The sequence below is a fragment of the Haemorhous mexicanus genome, chromosome 3 (genome assembly GCF_027477595.1).
Source record: "Haemorhous mexicanus isolate bHaeMex1 chromosome 3, bHaeMex1.pri, whole genome shotgun sequence".
In the NCBI taxonomy this organism is placed as follows: Eukaryota; Metazoa; Chordata; class Aves; order Passeriformes; family Fringillidae; genus Haemorhous; species Haemorhous mexicanus.
The window spans coordinates 60,493,174-60,517,888 of NC_082343.1; the positions used below are offsets into that span (position 1 = coordinate 60,493,174).

The 24,715-nt window shown below is 45.3% G+C and overlaps 1 protein-coding gene across 1 annotated transcript; it reads left to right on the forward strand.

The window, feature by feature from the left end:
* On the forward strand, positions 1-24,715 carry SLC22A3 (solute carrier family 22 member 3). The gene is made up of 11 exons (XM_059842038.1): positions 1-741; positions 9,827-9,930; positions 10,324-10,478; positions 12,881-13,046; positions 14,042-14,159; positions 19,106-19,203; positions 19,341-19,555; positions 21,972-22,080; positions 22,326-22,438; positions 23,618-23,717; positions 24,464-24,715. Exons 1-11 carry the CDS (start codon positions 328-330, stop codon positions 24,519-24,521), a joined length of 1,650 nt encoding a protein of 549 aa, XP_059698021.1. The 5' UTR covers positions 1-327; the 3' UTR covers positions 24,522-24,715.

Here is a 24,715-nt window from a genome sequence, read left to right on the forward strand (position 1 = left end):
TCCTGCAGTCCGTGAGTTCGCTCAGCCCGCACTGCTGCCCGGCGGTGCCAGCCCGGTGCCAGCCCGGTGCCAGCCCGGTGCCCGGCCGTGTGCCCGCATGTCCGCCCGCAGCCGTGCCCCGCTCCGCCTCCGCTCATGCCCCGCCGGCATCGCACGCCCGCGGGTCTCCGTCTGTCTGTCTGTCCGTCTGTGCGTGCACATGAGAAGAGAGGAGCGAGGGGAGGCGAGACCGTCCCGTTTGTAGGAAGTGCCGGCAGCCGGTGCGAAGCGTGAGCGAAAACTCTGCCATCTCTCGGGCTGCTGCGAGTGGACAGACCACCTCACATAATGCCATCTTTTGATGAGGTTTTGAAGGAGGCCGGGGAATTTGGAAGATTTCAAAAGAGGGTCTTTTTCCTCCTTAGCCAGACAGGCATAACTTTTTCTTCCCTGTTCGCCAGCGTAGTTTTCCTTGGGCGAGCGCCAGGCAACTTCTGGTGCAGGATCCCTGGGGCGGCTGAATTGAGCGAACGATGTGGCTGGACACTGGAAGAGGAGCGAAACTTCACGGTACTGCCCCTGCACCTGGGGAACGAGTCCGTCACCGGGCAGTGCGAGAGGCTGGATGTCACCTGGGACGCCTCTGCCAGCTGCAGCAGCCCGCTCGGCCGCGATGGCAATCGCAGCGCGGGCAGCCGGCCGCTCGCCCCGTGCCACGGTCACTGGGTCTATGAACAGCCCCGCTCGTCCATTGTCAGCGAGGTAAGGAAAACACCCCCCCTCTGACCAGAGGGGTATTCTTACAAAATGGGGTTGCCAATGCAAGGGTTGTTGCTTTGCTGGCTGGTTTTCCTTTGCAGATTTATTTAATTCTGAGTGCAAATCCAGACAATGAGTGTGATCAAGTGCCGGCACCGAGCTTTTAGGGAAAGGTGAGCTGGCATGAAAGGTGGCTGTTCAAAGTGCTCATGCAAAGTCGAATGCCCTGCAGAGATATTGCTCTGTCTGTAGAGGAACGTCAGATTAAAAGTCAGAGTTAAATCCTCGCAGCTGAGGCTTCAGGTGCTCAGTCTCAGGCCAGCAGCTTTGGTGGTGTAAATTCCAAGTGTACTCTATGACCAGGATCAATGTCGATAATCTCTTCTCTGTATTTCCAGTATTGAACATGTAAGTTTGCAGGTAATAAAAAACATCAGGTGGCAGACTGCCTGTCTGAGATCTGGCAGGAGTCAGCAGAAGTGATTGTGCTTACTAAAGAAGAAAAACCAAAAAAACAAACACACGTTTTTGTCCAAAGCTAACATTCAGCTTTTCCTGAATATCGATGTCAGAGAACAGCAGGCTACTATCACTAGTGGAAAGCACTGGCAAATGCAGTGATTTTTTAATGAGGCTGTAAAAGGTCACTGAAGATGCTTTCCTAGGAGATCCTTTGTGTAATCTGTACTTGTGCCATGGGTGTGCTGTGGTCTGGCTTCAGAATACAGTCTGCACACTAGGAGTGTGTATTTAAGGGTCATTCTGACAGCAATTGTCACTCGTGCAGTGATGAAAAATCCAAAGTGTGCTTGGAGTGATTGGCTCAGAAATATTCAAGGTGCACTGCAAAATGTGCAGTTGAGGGCTCTGGTTCCTCCCTGTCTGGTGAGCCTCCTGCTGTGCTTTTTAATTGGGTGCTTGCACTGGAGCTGTGTGCTCCAAAACAGGGAGCAGGGCACAGCAGGCAAAGCCCTGAGCAAACACTGGCAGGAGATGCTTATCGTCTCCTTCCAACTCAGCATCCTTCTCCCATCCAGATGGGACCGCTGTATCCTCTGTTAGCCTCGGGCTGTCCCGAGCAGCAGCTTTGTTCCCTGAGCACCGTGTGCAACCTGAGCAGCTTTAGGCAGGGTCTGTGCCCGGGAGAGGAGAAATCAGAGCACCCGACTGGCCCTGAGCAAAGGTTCAGATCTGGCTTTTGTGTATGATCTGTGAAATCAAGGCTGCTCAGAGGGCTGCAAATGCCATGCAGGGAGTTGGTGTCAAACTTTGGTCCCTAATAATGATGTGTCTCTGCCCACGTTGGCAGTGGAAGGCAGGGCTGGGTGGGCAGGGAGGGTACACAAATGGTGCCTGGGAGCTGCAGCTTGGCTCTGGAACAATCCATAGGACATGGACATGGTGGGAAGTTTATATAGCTGCCTCCAAGGTACCTCTGCTGGGGAACTGCGAGGAGTTAGACCTTAAAAATAAAAATATAGAGATTCCTTTTCTGTTGTCCCTTTTCCCCCTTCAGCCTTCCTATAGGTGAAGGCATGTGTCCATAAGATCATGCTCAGAGTCCGTTTATGGCAGCACTTTGTGTATCTAACAGAGCCACTGTGATTTTCCAGCAGCAATGGGTTCAGCTATGGGAAAAAGAAAGCAGTATTTATCTTACAGCAATAAATGGGAGTGAAAGGTTCAATGTTCTCAGGCAAACTCCTCATCCATCTTCACTTTCTTGCTCTTCTCTGCTGAGGAGACCTTTCAGGACCAGGGAAGGGAGGAGGAATGAAGGGATGACTGGGCAAGCATTCCCACCTGTGCCCCCAAAGGTGCATATTGGGAAAACCCTGGAGTAACAGTCTACAAGGCTGGGACTGTCTCTCCTCTCTGCCAGGGCAGCAGGTCCCACCATTGGTGTCACTGTGACTCCTAGAGACACTCTTGCTGGCTAGGTCCACCTCAGATGGAGGCTGCTGGGCTGTGACCTGTACAACTTGGAACCTCTTCCAAGTTTTGCAACATTTTCTGGATAAATCATATCCCATGAGGCTCAATTTCTTAATCTAAAAAGGAGGCTTGTGGCATGCATGTCCTGACTCAATTGCTCTGAGATCAGCTGCTAAAAGGGGCTTGATATCTTATTAATGATTTATATACCCAGCAAAGACAATTTATATGACAGATTTAATTTAGTCTCTTTTCGCCCAGCTGAGTCTCTAACAAAGCGTGACTCAATTTAGGCTCTGTTTAATTAGCTGACCAAAGACTTCTTTTCTTATCCAACTACTTGCAAATGCTTCATTTTGTCCATGATTGCAGAAATGTTTCTTTCAGCTAAAGATTTCTGGCATGTCTTGTTCAATCAGCAGTGGAAGTGAGCAGGGAGACAAAGTCAAAAGGAGGAGTTACAAAACAGTCTCAGGATATGTGTTCAGGGAGAAGGAGAGAGAAGGGGGGGAAAAGTCAGTGTACTGAAGGAGTGCTTCCAGGCCTATGGCAAGCACAGCTCCAGTGTGGCTTTGCAGTGTGCCAGGGGATTCAGGGGGCAAAAGCAGGCATGTAAAGCCTTCTCTTTGGATAGAAGTCATATCACACAGGAGGTGTGGCAGCCAAAGCACAGGCTACTGCAGTAAGTTCTGAGCACCCTTCAGGAGCTAAATCACGTGGTTGATTTGTGAGGAGCTGTGAAAAAATGGCTCTGTGCTACCTGACTTGACTGCTCATGCTGCCCACTGGCCATTCTCTCATCTTAGACAGCTGTCTTATGCAAAGGTGTTCACAGTAGCATCAGTTGAAAGAGGCAAAGGGAAACAGGGGAGTGTGGATTGATACAAAGCACACACTTCTTTGTAAGCACTGCTTAGGGTGCCTGCTGCATCATCTGCTGCTGCAGGACTCCCAAGTATCAGTGGTGGGGGTACGCTGAAGTTCTGGGAGAATGTAGAGGACTTTCCTCCTTCAGCATTTGAGGAGAAGAGCAAATTCTATTAAGAAATCATCACAGGAGCAACTCCATCGCCCATCACTAGAACTTGGCAAAGCCTTGTTCTAGTGATGGACAATGCAGTTTTGCTAAAGATTCCCTCTTAACATCTTTTGGTGTCCAGTGGGCTCTGAGAATAAGTCCCAACCTCTGCAGTGACATGGCCAAGGGTCTCTGTGCTCCATTGATTTAGGTCAGGCTTTTCTGTGAGGGCAATCCAGATTTGAGAAAGTTGTCACTGGTGCTGCACACAGAAACCTGCACTGTGTTTGAGTCGAGCAAACAAGACCTGGGTTGACATAAAGGTTTCAAGATATCAGTTTGAGACACAGCTGAGTCGAGGTGATGGAGCTGTGCAGAGAACCTTGGCCCAGTGCAATCAGCTGTGGTTTCATTGAGTGTGCCTTGCATATCTCCCTGTGAACCTGCGTCAGCAGCAGGATGGGAATGCAGTGGCTATTGAGATTTTTTTTGGAGAGGGAAGCTGACAGGGTAAATAATCAAGGTAAATCAATTCCTGACTCACGCCACCTGGTGCCATCTGAAATGATGCTGGTCCCAGAAGGTGGCTGGCACTGCTCAGGAGGGAGGGCTGGTGACAGCAGCACCTCCTCAGAGGGAGGAGGGAAGGGATGGGCTGTGCTTCTGTGCAGCAGATGGAGATGGAGAAACAACTGATGTGCTGGGAGGGTGCAGTGGACTGGGGGGTCACAGCCTCATGCTCTGGGCCAGGGCTTTGGAGGAGAGCCCAGGTCACCCCCTGACCTCCATAGCACTTGAAACAGAAAGTGTTTTGCCTGCCAAGTCCTGCTGGGTGAGCCTTGTGAAGGACCCATCTATCCAGGACACACAGAAGTCAATAACCTAACTTTTCCAGGAAACTGTGCTGAAGATGGGGTCACTGGTCTTTAAGACTGCTGGGCTTTGGCACTTTGCACTATTATCCCTGAGAGACAAACCAAGCACTTTGTGGCAGGGTGGCTGGAAATAGTGTGCAAAGGAAGAACCATTTTCTTCAGACCTTTTTGTCATTGGTGACTCCTCAAGGCACGGGCAGGAGTTACAATTGTGACTGCAGTGAAACGGCCTGAGGAGGTGGAGGAAAGGAAGAGGGAGATCTGCGTGGTCAGCAGCAGCTACAGCACAGATGGGCATATTTTAGGCAGCCTTTGCTGGCAGGAGTTGAGCAGAAGGGACAGATTTCAATATGTCCTGTCTGCAGCAAAGCCTCACACTGTAGATGATGCCATTTTGAGCCCTAACAATACTTTGTTGCTGAAGTGTGAGATCTGAGGTGGACAAATAATCATGTGAACACAGCCTATTTCACCTGCTGGGAATCACTCTTCTTACTTCTCTGCTTGCCAGCCATCTCAGAAAATACCAGTCCACATTTGCAGAGAAACCTGGGAGGAAAAAAATAACATTTGTCTCATGGTTTTTAGTCCCTCAGGGAAGGAGATAACATGTCAGTCAAACTCAGGGTGGAAAAAGCACAGCTGATCCTTATGCTATCCTCCTCCAAGGGAACAAACAACTCAATTTACCTTCAAATTGTTGATCTAGTGTGACTGCTGTTATTGGCATGGCAGTATATCCTCTCTTATTTTCACTGTCATGGTGGGATTAATAGTAATTAGGGGAAGGAAAAAGGGAAAGGGCACACAGAGAGCAGAGGAAGGAGCAACTGCTGAATTTCCTATGAAACTCTGACTAAGATTTCTCTGTGTGAGCGGGGCTGGAGCAGTTCTTGCAGGGGTCATGCCAGTGGGGCTGTGTTTCTTCCACTGCCATCAAACCCTGGTACTAGTTGAGGGTTCAATTTTTTTTCTGATTATTTTGAGGACAGTTGCTGCTTTTCCCCCCTTAGGAGATGAAGACTTTCCCTCCTTCTTGCTTTGTTCCTCAAGAGACAGAGGGAAAGGAGAAGTACAGAAAAGGCCTTTTGTGGTAGGACACTCAACAGGTGATCCCAGTGGCAGGGACACAAAGTTCATGGGCTTTTGGTCATGCACAGGAGAGGAGGGAAACTTACAAAGCTTTCAAAACTAACCTGTCCCTCAGGCCCTGAGCCTCAGAGCCCTGGCAGCAGGGTGGTGGCTGACACCTCTTGTCCTGGTTAGTGCTCAGCTTGAAACAAGGCATGGAGAAGGACAGTTGCTTCATCCCTGAGCATTCTGCCAGAAGCTTTAACAGAAAGCAAAAAAGAAGATTATTTCTCCCTTTCCACTGCATGCACTTGCAGAGGGGTTCGATGCAGTAAGGGTGTAGGAAAGACAGCAGCTTGAAAGGCCAGTGGACAAAAGAAAAGGAGAAGAACTGCCCAGCAACAACTGAGGAACATGTAGAAACAGTCAGCATCTCCCCAGGTTTCCTTAAACTATGAATATCTCCCTGGACCATTTGTCACTGGCAGTGAAAGGGTAAACCAAACTCTTTTTGGTCACCTCTATGAATGCCATTTAAAATGTGTACCTGGGCTCTGGACATACTGCTGCAATTGGGCTGGGGAATCACTGTAAAATTCTTTATTGACCTAGAGTTTAATTCATTGTTTTGTAATTAAATTGTAACAGGCAGTAAAGCTCTTCAAAACTCCTCCCCAAGGGTGCTGCATTTTGAGGAGCTATTAATGGCATGTTGTGATTTAAAACAATATATTTCTACAGGGATATGTCTGCTGAAGTGAATAAAGGTCACTCAAGTACCAGGAATTACAAGTTTGTGGTTAGTCTGGAGGTCAAAGTGAAATGGAAAATGTTGGCCTTGAAGAAAGGAGAAGTTGCCACAGTTCCATATTTCCCAGTCATTAGTCATGTACAAGCTCATCCAGTTGCCACTCCTTCTTACAGTGGTTGCACCACTGATGAGCTACAGGGAGCAGTGCAAAGCCTCTTCCTTGTCCCAGAGAGGTCTCTCTTAGGTGGTTTGCTGCTCCTTTATAGATCAGTGAAGCACCCAGCACTGTTCCTTCCAGTCACAGCACTGCCCTTGTAAATCTGAGCATCTCATTGGTGTCCAAGCCTCAGCAGGTATGCAGACATTCATGACAGGGTTGTATTTCCAACCAGCAGTGGCTGGCTGCATGGACTGCAAGGCTGGCAGCGAGGACAGAACTGTTTTTTCCATCTGTTAAGGGCACTCTAGAGGAATGTCTGGAAGGAGCTGGTTCCTGCTGCCTGTCAGTGCTGGCAGCATCTCATTTCTGCTTACAATGGCAGCTCATCGTCAAGGCTAAGAGAGAAGCAGTGAGGAAGTGGATTGTTTCCCAGTTTGGGCAGTTTTTAAATCAGCTCCCTAAATGGAAAGGGTGTGTGTTCAGGTGCACAGTGGCTTGTCTCCTAGAGTGGACAGAAATCCTGCAGGTGGGGCCAGGACTGAATGCAGAGGTGCGTTGCAGGGCTGTGCTGGGTGCCTGCACCAGTGCACTGAGGGGCTTGGCTGGGAGCACAACAAAGCCAGGAAGAGGACGTGCCCTTAGCTGGAGCTGGCCAGCTGAGCTAGGTCACTTGCTGGGTGATTACAGTGAGGAGCCAGCTCACTGGTTTCTGACAGGGTCTGTTGGGGTGCAGCCAGCGCTGTACAGAACAACAAATAGCCTTAAGATCAGGGGAAGGAAACCCTAAGGCTTTACTTCACGTTTTCACATCCTTCTCTCCCTGCCCTCTGGCACTGCAATAAATGCTTTAGCATTTTTAGCAGTGTAAACATCAGCCTGTGCATGGACAGGTGTATGAATGTTCAGAAGGAGAGAGGAGGCACCAGGGCGCTGCCTTTTGAGGGGGCTGCTAGCAAGGAACGTGGGATGTGTTTGGGAGGGGTGTCACACAGGACTGACTGGAGGCACTCTGAAAACAGAGGCAGCCTGCTGCAGATGATTTTTGTCCACGGGATGCATAGAGGGATAACTTTCATGCACAACCAAAGCGGGTCACAGCTGAAGCACTGAAGAGGGTCTGACAGGCAGCCTGGATAAAGAAAAGGTCTCTGCGGGGTGTTCAGTTCTCTTTTAAAGGTTACATTCCCCTCTAAAGGTTATGTTTGCAAATGAAAAACAAGACATTAGCAGAGTGATGACTTCAATGCTAGGTGCTACGTCAAGCAAACAGAAGTGCTTATCTATATCAGAGTTTATTTAAATACTTAGAAAGTGACAAAGTGCAGGGTCTAACTTAGGAGAACAGTTAGTGTACTGTCTCTAATCTTCACAAAGAGCCCTTAGCTCCTTAGGAAGTTTCCTGTATGGTACTATTTCCCAGAATACATACAATATTTGACTACATTGTTAGTGTAGAGGTTGTTTCAGCTGCTGCATAAATAGTAGGAAATTGCTGCACAGATGAAAGAATCCTCTCCATTAAAGATACTTTCCTCTTCCTTTCTGGCATGCATTTGTTCTCCTGCCTTCTTTCATGATAGTTTATTCCTTGCTTGTTTACAGTAAAGAGAGATAAAATAATTTTTAAAAAAATGTGGTTTTTTCAGTTTTTGAAAAGGGGTCAAGGAGAGTCCCAACATCTGTCATCAGCACAGGCAATTGCATTATGTTTTTTAAAAATCTTCTTTTAATGGTCATTCTCATAAATCCCCACTGTTTTCCAAAGATACTTTTTTTTTTACCATTTGCTAGCATTGTCATAGCTTCAAAAAGCAAGAGGTTAAGCAGCATTTGAAATCTGAAAGTGCTGCTCCATGTCCAGTCTAATTTAGGAAAGCATTGCAATTGCCCTTGAGTATGACAACTGAGAGCAGGTTTTATTCTTCTCAGAGGTTTCTGCAGCTCTTGCTCAAGATTTACAGAAGTGGAAGCCAGGTGCTCATAGCTTGACTTGGCTGACAGGTGGCCAGTCAGGCTCCCTGGAGTGATGGGGTTGACATCAAACCATGACTTTGTTTAAATTCGGTGGAAGTGGGACATCCATCAGGTTGGACGCCTGTGAGGTGCCCCTTGTATGTCCTGTGTGATCTGAGAGCTCTGGGATCTCAGGCCTAGATAATACTCTGGGCATTTCAGCATGCAGATGGGCTGAGATGGAGCTCGGGCACACGACACAACATTTTAGGGTCTGGAGAGCTGTGAATGGCTGAAGAGGCTGCTGTCTCTCTAGCCCACCCTGTGCCCACTCTGCTCAAGCAGAGTGCTTGAGCATTAGTGCTGTCATGTGCTGGTGAGCACAAATGTGGCACATTGTGTGTGCTTCAGCAACCAGCACCTTACTGACAGTTAAAAGTTTATTATAGCTCACATCTGAAAGCAAAAGGGTCTCTCTAGGTAAATGCTGGCAGCTGCTGTTGTCTGTGGCTTCCTTGGGTCCTGAGGCCTCATTGTTGCAAAGATTACTCCAGGTATGGATTGAAACCTCCCAAATCCCATATGGTCTGCAGTGGCTAAATTTCATTATTCTCCAGAAACAACTACAGTAATTTCCATTGCCATGCCATAGAATTACTTCCATTTTAGTTTAGTTCTAGTTTTAGTTCACAGTCCCTTCCTTCCTCTCAACCACTTTTCCCTTCCCTTTGCCTTCTCTCATCCCCACCCCCATCCCTGTTAGTAGTGCTAGGGAGTTACGGATGCTGCAGTATAAGGAATAGAAAAGCCTGGGAAAGCTTCAGCAAGAAAATACATATTCAGTGTGTCTGCAATTGACCTGAGATCTGTCTTCAGTTTCCTTGGAGACTACATGTTTTTGCTTTTATCTAGAAGGCACCAAGAAGAATAACTAAACTAACGGATTTCTATAAGATGCTGTTTTCACTGGCAATAGCTGTGGACCCTTATTCTGCACCAAACAAAGTCAGGACTTTGCCTTGGCACCATATTTAACAGTGGTGTTTGCAGAAGAGTGATTTGCTTTCTAAATCTGGACAACTGATGTATGAAAGGCAGCATCCTCTTGGCAAGGAGGAGCTCTCCCTGTTCATGACCACTTTAAGAGTTCTTGCTATGGGCCCACCAGTGCTTGTTATTGAGCTAGCAAATTTGAACTTCCCCTTCCCCTTCCTTTTCCTCTTCCTCTTCCCCCTCCCTGTGGACCTATGCAGTTCTGTAATGTTTTGCCCTGAGGGTGACAAATGACCCACCTGGGTGTTTATGCCTCTCCCTTGTTCCCACAGTATGATCTGGTGTGTGGCAATGCCTGGATGCTGGATCTCTCACAGGCCATCCTCAATCTGGGGTTCCTGGCTGGGGCATTCATCTTGGGCTATGCTGCTGACAGGTACAGTATGAGCTCATACTTTGGTTTGTTGGGAGGTGAAGCCACTCTCAGTATCACCTGCAGTAGGCACGTGTCAATGTTTTGCAGGTTTAATTCTCTTGGGATAAATATCTCCAAAATGAGTAACAAAACCCAGCCAATGTAATCTTTGCTTTGATTTGGGCTGGAAACTTTATGCATTTGTGCTTACTGGTCCTGCTTGGAGCTTAAAATACCACAAAATGAGTTTTTCTTGTGGTTTCCAAACTTTTCTGTGCGCATCTGGACCCAGAAAGGGCAGAAAGACACAGAAACAAAAAGGGAGCATTCAGAGGAGCTTTCTGACTGATGTTTACTGAAGGGTATTTAATAGGCACCATTGATGATTTCTGCTTTCTTTTCCTTTATCAACAGATATGGCAGAATCCTCATCTACCTGCTCTCCTGCCTTGGGGTTGGGATATGTGGTATCATAGTGGCATTTTCACCAAATTTTACTGTGTTTTTGATCTTCCGGTTTCTCCAAGGCATGTTTGGCAAGGGAACCTGGATGACATGCTACGTGATTGGTGAGAGCTGTTACCCTCTTTCTTTCTTGATTAGGGAAAGTGAGGGATTTTTGGAGGACAAAGCCTCTGGCTTCATCCGCTTGTCATTCTGTTTTTTCTTGGGAACAAAGCACTGGCCCTTGGAGTCAGCAGACAAAGAGTAACCCAAATCCGCCCTGGTTAATGCACTTGTCCTCCAGTGATTAAGAGGTGAGGGAGCGGATTATTCATATATAAAGTTTTTGTTGTTACATACATCACCAGGATGATAAAAAATCTACAGAGCGAGCCCCAAACAAACCGGATACACAAAGAGGGATGTGGTTTATTTTGGCAGAGTCTGAAGGTCTTACACAGATGCTCAGAGGAGTTAGCTGCTTCTCCTCACTGGGAGGACAGCTTGGCTGGCTGCTTTCATTCTTTAGTTTAGTGTCAAGGCTGGAAACCAGGGCCCATATTAGGATTATTATTTTCCTGAAATGGGAAAAGAAAGGGAAGCTATGTTATAAATAGCATCAAGGCAGCAGGGATACAGAATCTTTGGTAGATTGTAATTTATCAGTCCATAGTCTATAGCAATGAAGCTCCTTGCACAGCAAGCTTCCTTTTGATGAGGAAAGGATATTGTTGTGGTGTCTTGAATGACTGCCAGGTTCAGTAAGGCAGTCGTAAAGCATGAAAAAGCCAGACATTGAGGAAGGCATCCTGCAAGAGACAGGATGCCAGATTTACTTAAAAATAAAACCAGCCATTCGGTGATCTACTGTTACAACCCAAAACATAGTGATGACATCATTAGGCAAAAGGGCAAAAGCTTGTAGCATTGCTGTTGTCTATGAGGCCTGTGACAAGTGTTTAAAATTCCTGGTGGAAGTTAGATGAATGGGAGCAGAATTGCAACCAGACATAAACACTTACAGTGAGACCTGGGGGCACTGTGGTGATCTATGTGCAAACATACCAGTCTAGCCCTTTTAGTACCTAAAGCCCAAATTAACCTTGGTTTTTTTTGGGGCTAAGCTACACTGCTGAGCAACTCCTGTCCAAGATCCAGAGAAAGTACCAGAAGCTGGTTTTCCTCTTACTTCCATGCACATGGCTTAATTTTAAACTGAGATCTTAACTTGAGACTTTGGCAAGTGCTCTAACCAGCAACATGTTTTATGACAGATCCAGGTCTTCCTTAAAATGGCCAAGCTTTAACAGAAAGGAGTGTTTTTCAATGCTCAGATCAGGCTGCCTGACTTTAGGGAAAGATTCAGAGATCCTGAGAACCTCAGGAACACTGTATTACTGCAGGCCTAAGCAAGGTGCCTAACTCTTGAATAGAGTGATTCCTTCCAAATCCCTTCAGGGATCGACTCTTATCTCCTGGGATCACCCAGAGTATTTGCCAACCTAACATCTTTTAAGAAACATGCATGTACAGTTCATAGGTTTGTTTGCACCCGGAGGGTGGTTGCTATTAATACATTCCCAAAGCTCTTGATCTGTGCTTCAGGCTGCCCCAATAAACTCCCTTTGTATGTATGAAAAATACAATCCAGCTCTTTTGGGGTCAGTGCTATCAGCAATCCTTAGGCCACAGAGTTGCCCCTGAGCTATGCAGAGGCGATGGATACTCAATAAAAATGGTCATGCTGCCATATCTCTCTGCATTGCCAGCCAAAACAAATCATTGTTACTTGTAAACTTGTGCCTCCTTTAGCAAAATAAATAAATAAATAAATAAATCCAAATTAAAATGCTTTCTATGTGTTGCAAGGCAAGGTGAAACACTCTGCTTTTACTCTGAAGGTGTTGTAGTGAAGATAGTTTTGGAAAAAAACAGGAGACACTTCTTCATGCACTGTTCACCTCAGTTGTGGATGTCATGGCCATGGGATATTGCCTGAAAATGAGCATAGATTTCAGAGCTATTAGACACATTCACAAAATTAAAAATCCACCAAATGATTTTAAAAAACCCCAAATAACAAAAACTAAAGCTTTCCTAATAAATAAACAAACCAGACTGGATCATACCTTACCCTCAGGGCAACCATGCTGTGAGCAGCCTCTGCCTGAAGGATCCCCTTGTCTGGGGCATGTGCCAAAATTGCACCAGGAAGAGTGCTAAGGATTTCCCACCAAGCATAATCATGATGCAGTCTCAACCTCCTGTTGTGGCCCCATGTGGTTCAGCAGCAAACATGCAGTCAGAAACCCCTCTGGCTGGAGAAGGGTGGGTGAGTTGATGAGGAGGTGTCACTCGTGTTTGCCCTGGACAGCCTCAGTGTGCCAACACTACTGAAAACAAAATGCTGGGCTAGACACAACTGTGGCCTGATACAGCAAAGTCTCCCTTATATGTCACCTCTAATAATTTATTTTCAGCTTGGGTTTGTTTCTGTGTTATTTATTGTGGCTTTGTCTCTGCTCAGTGACGGAGATCGTTGGTTCCGATCAGCGGATGGTTGGAATTGTGATTCAGATATTCTTTACCCTGGGAATTATAATTCTCCCTGGAATTGCATACTTGATTCCCACCTGGCAGGGGATCCAGCTGGCCATTTCACTGCCCAACTTCCTCTTCCTGCTCTACTATTGGTAATGTTGCAGTCATTGCTCTTGTCATTATTGCTATTGCTATTTGAGCATCTCAGGAGTCCTGCTGTGGCTCCAAGTCTCCAGAGTGGAAGATGTAGGTTAGGAGGAAGATATTTACACATTGTTGACTTTGCAATTTGTATTCCTTTTTAGTGAATCACAGACATACATTACTCTAGTTTTTCTGCCCACAGTTTGCCTCTCTGATCGGCCACAACTGGCCCTTCACACAACCCTGCACTGTTTATAAGGTTAACTTGACCGAAGTTGGTTTTTCCCATCAGCCATGAGACTCCACTTCTGCCTCCCATTATCTACTTAGTTAAAGTTTGACCTTGCCCTCAGGTCCCCTGAGCTGGGCAGCACAGCTGGTGAGAAAGCAGAACTCTAAGCCATGGTAAACACCTGTCTCAGTGCAGCGGTCCTGTGGGATGGATCCCAAGGCACTAACCCATGGAGCCTCCTCCTGAACCCTGCTTCCTTAAACACTGCCTGCTGTGAACCTTAAAATAGTGAATCATCTAAACCCTAGGTAGCAGAAACTGAAGCAGCCATCAGTGACATTGCTTTGTTCAGTTTATAAAAGAAGTAAGTTTGTGTGTGTGTATCTTACAGTGATACAGCCAGAAACTTCCTGATCTGCCTGTACGTGTTACTCTACCTGTTTAGTGTTGGCTTTCATTGTTACTGTTCTACAGGAATCTTCTTTGCTTGTTGGTTATACTTTTGACAACCAATGTGCAGATACAATATTAAAATTTCTGATTTTTCAGCTTTGCAGAGTATTGATGTAGTCTCTTTTCTTCTTTCTTGCACACTAGGATCAAATATTTTACAGAAGGCTGACTGGAAAAGCAGTCCTCAAAAGAGTTTTTGTGTCCCAAAAACTGACAAATCTGTGTTTTGTGTTAACACAGGGTAAAAGATAAAAGACTTTGGCTTATTTATGATATTATAAGGTAAAAGCCTTATTTACAACTTTTGTGTTCCTACAGGGTGGTTCCTGAATCTCCACGTTGGCTCCTGACACGCAAAAAAGGAGAGAAGGCATTGAAAATCATGCGCAGCATTGCAAAACACAATGGGAAATTTCTCTCACCCCATTACTCAGAGGTACAGTCATGTGTTTGAGCTAGAGGTTTTTCCAAAGCTTTCTTAAGCTTTGGAAGGTTCAGTGGTGTTAAAATGCATTCTCTCTAAGGGATGGACAGCACTCTTGAAGAGTCACACCAGAACAGTTTGTTGTCAGTCACACAGCTACTTTGTTAATTGCAAGATGGGAAAAATGAACTGGCTGGAAATATACAGGCTGAAAAATATAAGTTTGCAAAACAAGGAATCAGGTCTTTCTTTTGTAACACTCCTACTCAAAGAACTTGTGAGAAATATCAGAAACTAACCTGAGGGGCAATGGTGTTTCATAGCAGTTGCCATTTCATCTGACAGAGCGAGTGGAGATAGCATGATCCATTTTCCTGGCTCCTTTTCTAGAAGTTCCTTTCACAACTCTAAGAGAAAAGGAAATTAGATTTCAAGTATAAATTTGCTTCCATGCCAACAGGGAGAAAATATGCTGCAAAGTTCACAGCTGAAGAAGCTCTGTCTGAGATCACTATTCACAAAGTAGACACAGTCCTTTGGCCAGAGGTTGTGACAGAACTTGAAAGGATTGATGCATTTAATGCAAATAAAGCTGTTGTGACATTGCAGCATTTGGCTTGTCCTGTGTTGGTAGCAAATGTCTGGTGCTCAGACCATGATTACTGCAGCATTGGACTTATGGTTCAGTGGGAACAGATGTGGTTAACTGGAGTGATTGTGGTCCCTTTCAAGCCCAGCCATTCTATGATTCTTGTCCTGGGTGCAGCAGTCAGGTGTGGTCTCACAAGGGCAAAGCAGAGGTGCAGAATCCTCTCCCTCGCCCTGCTGGCCACACTGCTTTGATGCAGCCCAGGATACAGCTGGCTCTCTGGGACCCAAGTGCACATTGCTGGGTCATGTCCAACCTCTCACCCACCAGAACCCCCCAAGTCCTGGGCAGGGCTGCTCCTGGTCTGTTCATTCCCAGCCTGTGTTGACACCAGGGGTTGCCTGGACCCAGGTGCAGCACCTTGTTAAACCCCTTGTTAAACCACGTGAGATTATGAAAGGACATAAAGGTGTTGGAGTGAGTCCAGAGAAGGGCTATGGAATGATCAGAGGGCTGGAGCACCTCTCCTGTGAGGAGAGGCTGAGAGAGCTGGGGTTGTTCAGCCCAGAGAAGTGATGTTTCCAGGGAGACCCTAGAGCTGCCTTCCAGTACCTGAGGGAGAGTTACAAGAGAGCTGGAAAGGGACTTTTGTCAAGGGCATGAAGGAACAGAACAAGGGGGAATGGCTTCAAACTGAAAGAGGGCAGTTTTAGATTAGATATTAAGAAGAAAATCTGCACTGTGAGAGTGATGAGGCACTGGAACAGATTTCCCAGAGAAGCTGTAAATGCCCCATCCTGGACAGTGTTCAAGGCCAGGCTGGACAAGGCTTTGAGCAACCTGGCCTAATAGACAGTGTCCCTGCTCATGGCAAGGGAGCTGGAACTAGATGAACTTTAGTGCCCCTTCCAACCCAAACCTTGCTATGATTCTGTGAATCTATAGTCTTTTGCTGGGGCATATACACCAGTGTGATTCCCACATCCAGGTCAGAATTATGCAGTGCCAAGTTGCCCCAAGTCATGTAGCAGGACGTTTGTGCTTCTGCAGCTTCCTCTCCACGTTCAGCCCCACATTCCTACACCCACTTCCTCTCTAAACATCAGCATTTTCAAAGCATCATGTCAGAAAGATGTGTCTTTCCTTGTTTTTTCTTTAAAGTTGTATTTTTTTTTTTTCAAAAGTATCCATGCTCATGACCTTAAGCCACTCGCAGCTGTAACAGATTAACCTCCACACATCCAGATTTGTACTGGATCTGTTCCTAGGATTATTTAATATAGAATCTCTGTCATCCTTTTGCTGTGCCCAGGGGAAAGAGAACATCTCCAGGAAGTGCATAGGTAATGGACCTAGGGTATTTCTCACATTAACTGGTATCAGACTTCTCTTTCATGAAACAGCTCCAGAATTTCAGGCTAAGTGCTGCAGGTGTGGAGGCTCAGGAAGAAGTGAGAGGCATTATTCCTCAATGCACTTGGGCTCAGATTTCCCAGTATGTCTGTATCAATTTCATCAGCCAAGTGTCTTACACGGCTCTGGATGTTGCAGCTTTGGGTTTTTGTTGGCATGCAGAAACCACAGATGACCTTTATACGAAAAAGGATAAACATTTGTTGTTTTTGCTTTGTGAGTTATGACACTGGTGTAGGTCAACCCCAACCAGAACTTATTAAATTATTTTGAAATTATAAATTCCTTTTTTTCCAGTTGCTCATATTTATCCTATCATGGAGAGAGTCTTTTCAAACTAATTTTCTAATTCTTGGTCTCTGTCCAAAACCAGAATAAACTGCGACCCTCTGAGTAGAGCTACTTCTTATGAGAATTGTGGATCAAAACCTGTCCCTTTATCTCCAGATTTTTTCCTACCCTATACAACATATCTAGACATATGTATTTCTTGCATACATTAACTTACATATGTAAATGTTATACACATCCAGTATGTATAAGCCTGCATGGCCCATGAAGAATTAAGCATGTGTAGAACTATGTACACAAAAAAATTTTGGGAAAAGTGATATGTAATTTTGCTGGAACATGAAAATGTGAGAGAAGTTATAAAGGGCTCATCCAGGGTTTTCAAATCTTTGGAAACATGGGCCCTGTCACTGAATTCCTGACTGCACTGGTGTGAATAGCAAAGCTCTCCTTGACTTCAAAGAACAAAAAGGGGATTTTTTTCCCCTCAAAGTGTTGACTCTCCATAGTGCTTTTTTTCTTCATCTATAAAAAAATGTGTGCTCAGTCATGCTGGGGGTTATTTTGACTTTATTAAGACATAAAAATACAAGTGGCAGTTGTGCTGAATTTATCTTTAGTTCTCTGGAAATCTAAAACCATATTTGCACAAAGTCACAACTGATGGCTGGCAGCCTGTTCTTATAAACAACAGACATGGCAGCTTTATAACCATATTATGAGAGAGTCCAAGAGCAGTGCAGAAACCCAGCAACCTCAGCCTGCCCCACTAAGGGCTCTGGCATGCAGCACAAGTGGCAGTGCTTTGAAGAAAACTTTTGGCTCTGGTTACAGAAGAAAAGTGAGAGGGAGTAGAAAGGAAGTTCAAACAAGTGTGGGGTTTCTCTGTCTTACTTACAAAGCTTTGTGTCAGTCAGTTAGGAAAAAGTCATGTGTAAACACGTCCAACCAAACCTCACTGAAAAGCAGCTGTGCTACCTTATGATAAAATAAAACAAATAAAGGGTGAAAGCTTTGGGCTCAGCCCTAGCTGTGCTGATGAGACTCTCAGGCAATGCCTTTGGCTTTACTTGTGTTCTCATCATGGATCTGCATGTTACCTCCAGCTTCTCTGTCTTTTTACTCTCCTCTGGCCTGGGCTCCTGCACCTCTGTAAGCAGCAAGTGCTGTGGTAATAGAGAGGGGTTTGCTCCTCTCTTTGCCCTCTTAGGCCTCCTCTCAGGAGGGGTCAATAATGGGGAGTTAAAGCAGCAAGGCTGCCCAAAATCCTTCTAAAAATGGCACAGCAGGTTTAACCCCATGTTCCCCACAGCTGCTTTGAGAGTTGATAGCAATCCCAGCTGTGGCTGCCAGTTCTTGGGCAGTATCATGTTTGGTGCCTGCCTGAAACTGCCTCTGCCTTATCTTCCTTGTGTCTTCCTCACTTGCCAAATGACCATATGAACAAAGGGTTTTCACCTGGCTCAGTTAAAAACTGCTGGCCGGGTATAAAACCAGCCTAGATCAATATAACTAATCCCTTTTTGGCCCTGCTAGTATTCTGGCTCTGTGCTGTCCACAGCAATGAACTTCAATGGGTAAACACAGGACTGTGTGAAATCCTGCTCTTTTCTGTTAGGGTTAAACCTTCTAACCAGTAGTTTCACTGAGTGTCTCATTGAGATTGTATTGCAGGCAGCTGAGAGCAGATTTATTCTACTTTGTGGGCAGTGTGAGAACCATTAATTCATACTTAGCAGGTTATTTTTTTCAGGGCAAAAGCCATGTTCAGCACAGTGTGTGTGTATTATAGGGCACTCTGAATTTCACTGGTTGAATATTTTGTAGCACCCAAGCATTGTCATAGATCTGCTCTTTCTCTCACTCCCATTTTCCTCCTGCTGCCCAGCTTGCTGCCAGTGATGTTCCCAAGCCCATTGCCTGCTGCTCAGCCCCTCTCTCCATGCTTCCCTCAGCCCATTGCTTTACCCTATCTCCTTGTCCCCGCCACCCCGGCAGAAGGCTATTCTGTGCCCAGTGGCCCTGATGTGACAGTGATTGCTTGTTAACTTCCAAGAAAATCCAGGTCAACAAGGAGGAAATAATTTTTCCGTTCCCAAGCTAAAACTGGGGATTTTTTAAATTGATTTTTGCACAATCATCATTAATGAAAGCCCAGAGCTATATCCAGTTATCAGCTGTTCCAACACCTGTGCACTCCTCTGGAGTGCTATGAGCAGCACACTGGCTTGCCAGCACCTTTGCTCACTGGACTGGAATATTGCTGATCACTGTATTTACACAGAAACTGTGTCCCAGTGTGTCACTTGTACGCCGAGGTTGGGGTAGGAACAGGTGAGAGGCAGGATGGTAGAAAGGCAAAGAAGGCTTTATTCAAAAGAACCGTGTGGTTTTTATAGAGTGGTACGATAGGTTCTATTCTGTTGGCTAACTAACAGAAACATCTTTCTCACGCACTGTCCTTGAGAGGAACAGAAAAATAAAGTAGAAAAACAGCACCTGCAAATTGTTGATAGTCAACAAGTTATCACATCTTTCCAGCTCCCTTAAACTTCTCACAAGCCGCTGTGAGAAACGCTTGCCGTTTCTCTCTCTCTGTCCTATGGATCCCCACCAGTTCCTGCCTGACTGCTGACAGCTGACTGCTGCTCACTTGTCTCCTCAGATCACTATTAGCAACGAGGAGGTCAGCAACCCCTCCTTTCTGGACCTGGTGAGGACTCCCCAGATGAGGAGGAACACACTCATCCTGATGTATGCCTGGTGAGTGCCTATGTCAGTCCAGCTTGTTATCTGGGTGGGGGGTCTTGAGGAAAGATTCCCTTGTGACTTTTATGGTTTCTTCAGCTGCTTGCAACCATTTGTTTGCCTCACAACACTTTTTTCCTTCTGCTGTTTAGGTTCACGAGTGCCCTTATCTACCAAGGGCTTGTCATGCGCCTGGGAATTATCGGAGGAAACCTCTACCTGGACTTCTTCATCTCAGGAGCTGTGGAGCTGCCCTCTGCTTTCCTCATTATAGTGACAATGGATCGCATTGGCCGGCGCCTGCCCTTTGCCATGGGCAACATCGTGGCGAGTGTGGCGTGCCTCATCACTGCCTTCCTGCCAGAAGGTAATAAATTCCCTGCCCTGGGACAGGCTCCTCAGGCCAATGTCACCTCCTGAGCAAGGATAGTGAGCCACACAGAGCTGCAGGTAAAAGCAAAAGCATCTGGTGATACAGGCAGCACCCAGATGTGGAGCAGCACCCCTAATCTGTATGTAGCACATCACCTTGTTTCCCTGGCACGTGGAACAGCCATCTCTTTGATGGGTTGTGAACAACAGCTGGGAATAGCCTTTGAGAAAACTTCTGTAAAGGCCCTGCACTCTCTGTAAAGCCAAATGCAAGGGAAGAATATGCAAACATAATGGGAAAATACATTCCCTGACCTGGAACAGACTTAGTGATGTAGGAAATCAGTGATTTTGGTGAGTCATCTTGGTAAGTCTTTTCCTTTACAAACAAAACAATGCAAACCTCAACACAATGTAGGGGCTGTGGTTGGCATCTCAGAGCTTGTTGCCTTGCCCTCACTCTCCCAGGGGTTTGGACAATGCTAAGAGGCTGGGAGAAAGATATGGCTTTTGATTAAGCCATTCTTATCTGGTTTCAAGGACAGAGAAAAGGTCTGATATTGCACAAAGGCTGCCCAGCACTTGTCTCCTTTCTTTAAATTGTTTTCCCTACCATGGTTTTTTGGAGGGGTTTTTTTTGGTTCTTGTTGTTGGTTTTTTTCAGGGTTTTTTTGTTATTGTTTGTTTTGTGGTTTTTTGTTTGTTTGTTGGTTTGGTGGTTTTTTTGTTTTGCTTGTATTTTTTAATCCCTAGGGAGGCATTTGGAGGTGCTTTGAATTGTATATAGGATTATGCTTTGCCTTACTGTAGCGGGGGACCAGCAGCTCAATGGACATCAGAAAGGCTTATTCCTCCCCTGAACTGTTCCTGTCAAAGTGAGGGACAGTCCTGGCCATCCTAAGAGGTTTTAGTTTCTCAAGGTGTATCATGGGGCTTCTCTCAGCAGGAGAGGACAGCCTTGGGATTAAGATACTTACAGTTGGACACCTGAGGTCCAAGTCCTGCTTTAAAGAAGTCTGTTTGTACCGATGGAAAAAACTGTAGCTCTCAGATCTGAGCCCCTTCACACTATGTTGCTCACACAGTTCGAGTCCCCTGGCAGAGGGAGGATCCACAGGGACATCACCATCACCTTGGGAGTCTGATGGACTGAAGGGATGCCATGGAGATGATGTGGATTTGTTTTGTTCTTTCCAGCCTTTGTTTTTCTTATATAGTTTTGAAAACAGAAGACTTCAGGGCAAAAGCAGTGTCTTGCAACATGGGATGAAGTTTGATGGTGGTTTGTTTGGTTGTTTTGGAAGGGAAAAAAACCCAAGTGTCTCATTTTTGGTTCAGAGAAAACTGAGTTGTTTTCTTGTTCTTGCACTGAAGGTTTGAAAAAACACAATCACTGCCAGAGCCCCCTCCAGTGGCAGAGCTCCCCTTTGTGCCAAGTTCAGGCTCGGTGTTTCACTTGCCTCCCTGCCTGCCTAGTCATGTTTAGACCACGCAGAAGACTGCCTCCTTCCAAGAGTGTGACAGAAGTGCTTGTCACATTCCTTGTCATGCACTTCTAGAGAGCACCAAGATCTCCAGAGAGGGGCTGCTCACAGTGAGAGGGGCAGCTCTGCCCTGCTGTGTGTGGGTGGCCACTGCATCCCTGCTGATGTACAAGGGCTTCCTGCTGATGTATTCAGGGCAGTGGCTGCTCACCAGAGCTTGAGTGGAGCTGGGAGAGCTGGGCAGAGCCAACAGGGCAGTGCCAGGTACAGCCTGTGCCAGGTATGATGGGAGGGGAGGATGACCAGCACTAGCATAATTAGGAGTGGCTAGAAAAATCACAAAGGATAAGTGGACTGCTCTAGGGAGAATGATTTTACTGCAGCCTTCCTGGAGGTTTCCAAGTGATGTGTAGATGTGGCACTCAGGGACATGGTGTTGTGGTGGAATAGCAGGGTTGGGGAAACCGTTGGACTCAATGGTCCTAAAACTTTTTTCCAACCTAAGTGATTCTATGATTCTATGAAGATTTAGAGGTACTTTCCTTGGGGTCAGAAGGCTTTGGGAGGTGACTCAACAGTGTTTCTTACAGCATAACATCTCTCTATAGAAAAATACTCCTTTCTGCAGCATAATTTGGATGTGGTCATGGAAGCTTATGATGGTTATTCTCCCACCCATGCTGTTATGCCCCACCGGCATCTGGAATCAATCAACTCTAGTGATTTCTAATTCCCCAAAGCAGCCTCACATGGCGTTTGAAAGCAATAAATGCCAGTACAGATTGATACCTACAGCAGTGGCCTTTCAGTCGGATTTGCAGTGTTCCTGTGGTATAATTTCTGCTGACAGGCCTGGGGCTCTCAGAAATGCTCTGCTGGTGTGGCAGAGCACACTTCATGCAGAAGTGTTTCTTTTTGTATGAACAGATATCCCATGGCTCAAAACAACAGTTGCCACGCTGGGAAGACTGAGCATCACAATAGCTTTTGAAGTTGTCTATCTAGTGAACAGTGAATTGTACCCTACAACACTGAGGTACGTCAAAAGCTCCCAGGAATCTTTCAACTTTTCCCCGTGCTTTTCACCACTTCCTATTTCACTGTCCTTTGGTTAAACTTGGTTGTCTCCAGAGTTTCCCACTCTGAATAGCCACTGCCTAATGTGGAAGGCATATACTGAAGAGATAGTTTTGGAGCTAAGTCTACATTCTACTCCTTAAACTGCTGGCTATTCTGTTTGGTAGCACCTCTCTAATACCTGATACTTCTTGTCTTTTGCAGAAACTTTGGTGTTTCCCTGTGTTCAAGTCTGTGTGATCTTGGTGGGATCATAGCCCCATTCCTGCTTTTCCGATTAGCAGCCATTTGGTTGGAGCTACCTCTAGTTATTTTCAGTAAGATTTAATTTACAATATACTTTTGCTTTAAATGTCCTTCTCCTAACAGAGCTTTTCTTTTGGGTCAAAAGCAGTATGTGGCCTTATCTCCCCCACAGAGCAGTGCTTCTCCACCTTCATGCCCAGAGCAAGAGGCTGAATGGCAAATGGGTGAAAGGTGATTTCTCTGCACAGCGTGGAAGAGCTCAGGTCTGCTTAGGTAACTCTGCTGAAGCAGCAGAAAAGAAACTATGTGAAGTGCTTTAAGACTGAGAAGCCTTTCAGCTAGATTCTGTAACTGCATGGGAGTCTGTGGCTAAACCAGACTTCTAGGAGGTAGATGTGACTGGAAAAAATCAAAATGAAAAGGATAGAATAAGAGGGGAAATTTGCACCAGTGACAACTTTAGCTGAAAACAAAATTGGAAAGACAAAAGACTTTAATCTTTTAAAAGATTACCATTCTTTCAAGAAAATACATAGATAGTACAGCTTTCGCATTATCTAATTATTAAATTCTGCTGCTTCTGAGGGACATATGAATTCCCTCTGTCTTAAGTAAACAGCTACAAAATCAGGATCAGAGTGAGCTGTGCACCACTCAGGGAACATTTGATTTTTTGCTCCAGCCCTTCTATTTTTGACTTAATACATTGTATAAATTATATCTATGCAGGAAATGATTCCAAAATATCCATTCCTAGTTCAGATTGTATCTGAATGCTGTTCCCCAAGGAGGAGCTTTTATTCTGAACCACATCATTTACTTTGGCCATGGATAAAGAAGAGAGTATTCAGGAAAATCCCACTGGTTTCAGGAAACACAGATACATCTACATGACAGAGCCCTTTGAGAAAAGGCAGATTTGTTCTACATGAGAAATACCACCCTGGTTCCAGTGCTGTTTTTATACATTTGCCCATGTGCACTTACCTCGGGTTTTTGGCTTCTAAGATCTCCCTTTGCAGAGATCAGGCTGCAAATGAGCTCCTAGCCCTCAAGTGATTTTGTAATAGGCTAAATTAATGTTACATACAGGTATTTGATTAGAATAGGTTAATCAGAAATAGCTGACACATGTAAAACATCTCACTTCAAACTCAATCTGAATAAACTTTTCTCAGTGGATAAATGCTGAAAATAAAAAAAGTAACAATGTCCTTATTGCTTTTGTATTTCTTCAATGTCCATTGTAGGTATTCTTGCAGCTGTCTGTGGCATCCTAGTATTGCTTTTACCAGAGACAAAGGGAATCTCATTACCAGAGACAGTGGAGGATGTGGAGCAGCTTCCAAGGTATGAAATGTATTTTCTTACTTATACTTGGGTGAGGTTTCCAGGGGATGTTCTCCAACTTTACTAACTGTCATAAAGTATTGACGTTTTCCAGTGTCAAAGTAAATTCCCTGGTTAGGTGGATGCTATGAGCAGGTGGTATTTTCCTCAATAGAAACCTGAACTTTGCACTATCACTAAGGAAGGCTATTAAAAAAATGTATGGTGATAAGACCTGTATTTTTCTTATAGAGACACAAAGTTGTCCTATGCATCTCTGGAAGCAAAAAGCAACAACAGTGCACAAGAGAGGCGCTGCAAAGCATAGTCTGCAACTCTCTGCTCGAAAAAACCAGCCATTACCTCAGTCCAAGCATCCTGTGAAGCAGGGCCCCTTATCATGGATGCAATCCCACAATTTGTGAAGTCATTTAAAAGTCACTTATGAGATGGATTTATAGCTGAAGAGCTTTAGGCACAGCTTTTGCACTCCTGGCACACGGCAAGCCAGACTGCTCTACAGATATCTGGGGAATATTTGCACCTTGGCTAAATAATTTGAGGTCCTAGTGCTATAAATGAGTTTCAAGGAGAGGCTTTGAATATCACATTAACAACTTTTGCCAGATTCAATGTAAAAACAAAAGAAAGAGGAAATTTTTAATGGAAAAAATTAATGTTTCAGTACTGCAGCTTGGACTACAACTTGAACTATATATTTGCCTGGTTTTTCACACTTATACCCCTCTCCCCTTCTGTTTCAACAGTCATTTTGGAAAATGTGGCAAGAAACGGAAACACCGGGACACCAACTCTTATATTTGACTTTTGAAGGACAGCACTGAGCTAAGAACTTTGTTCCCATACTGGGAATTTGTTCTCCACCTGCCACCACTTCAAAATTTGCTGCAGAATATGGATTAAACTTCATGTTTTCCCTCTAAGGACAAGGACATTTAATACAAGTAGTGTATTTTTCTATGAATATGGAATAAATACTTTTTTTTTTTTGAGTATGA

Coding starts and splice junctions, on each gene's coding strand:
- SLC22A3 (XM_059842038.1), top strand. CDS start 328: ATGCCATCTTTTGATGAGGTTTTGAAGGAGGCCGGGGAATTTGGAAGA. Junction 22,081..22,325: donor TTGTACCCTACAACACTGAG/GTACGTCAAAAG, acceptor TGTCTTTTGCAG/AAACTTTGGTGTTTCCCTGT. Junction 22,439..23,617: donor GCTACCTCTAGTTATTTTCA/GTAAGATTTAAT, acceptor TGTCCATTGTAG/GTATTCTTGCAGCTGTCTGT.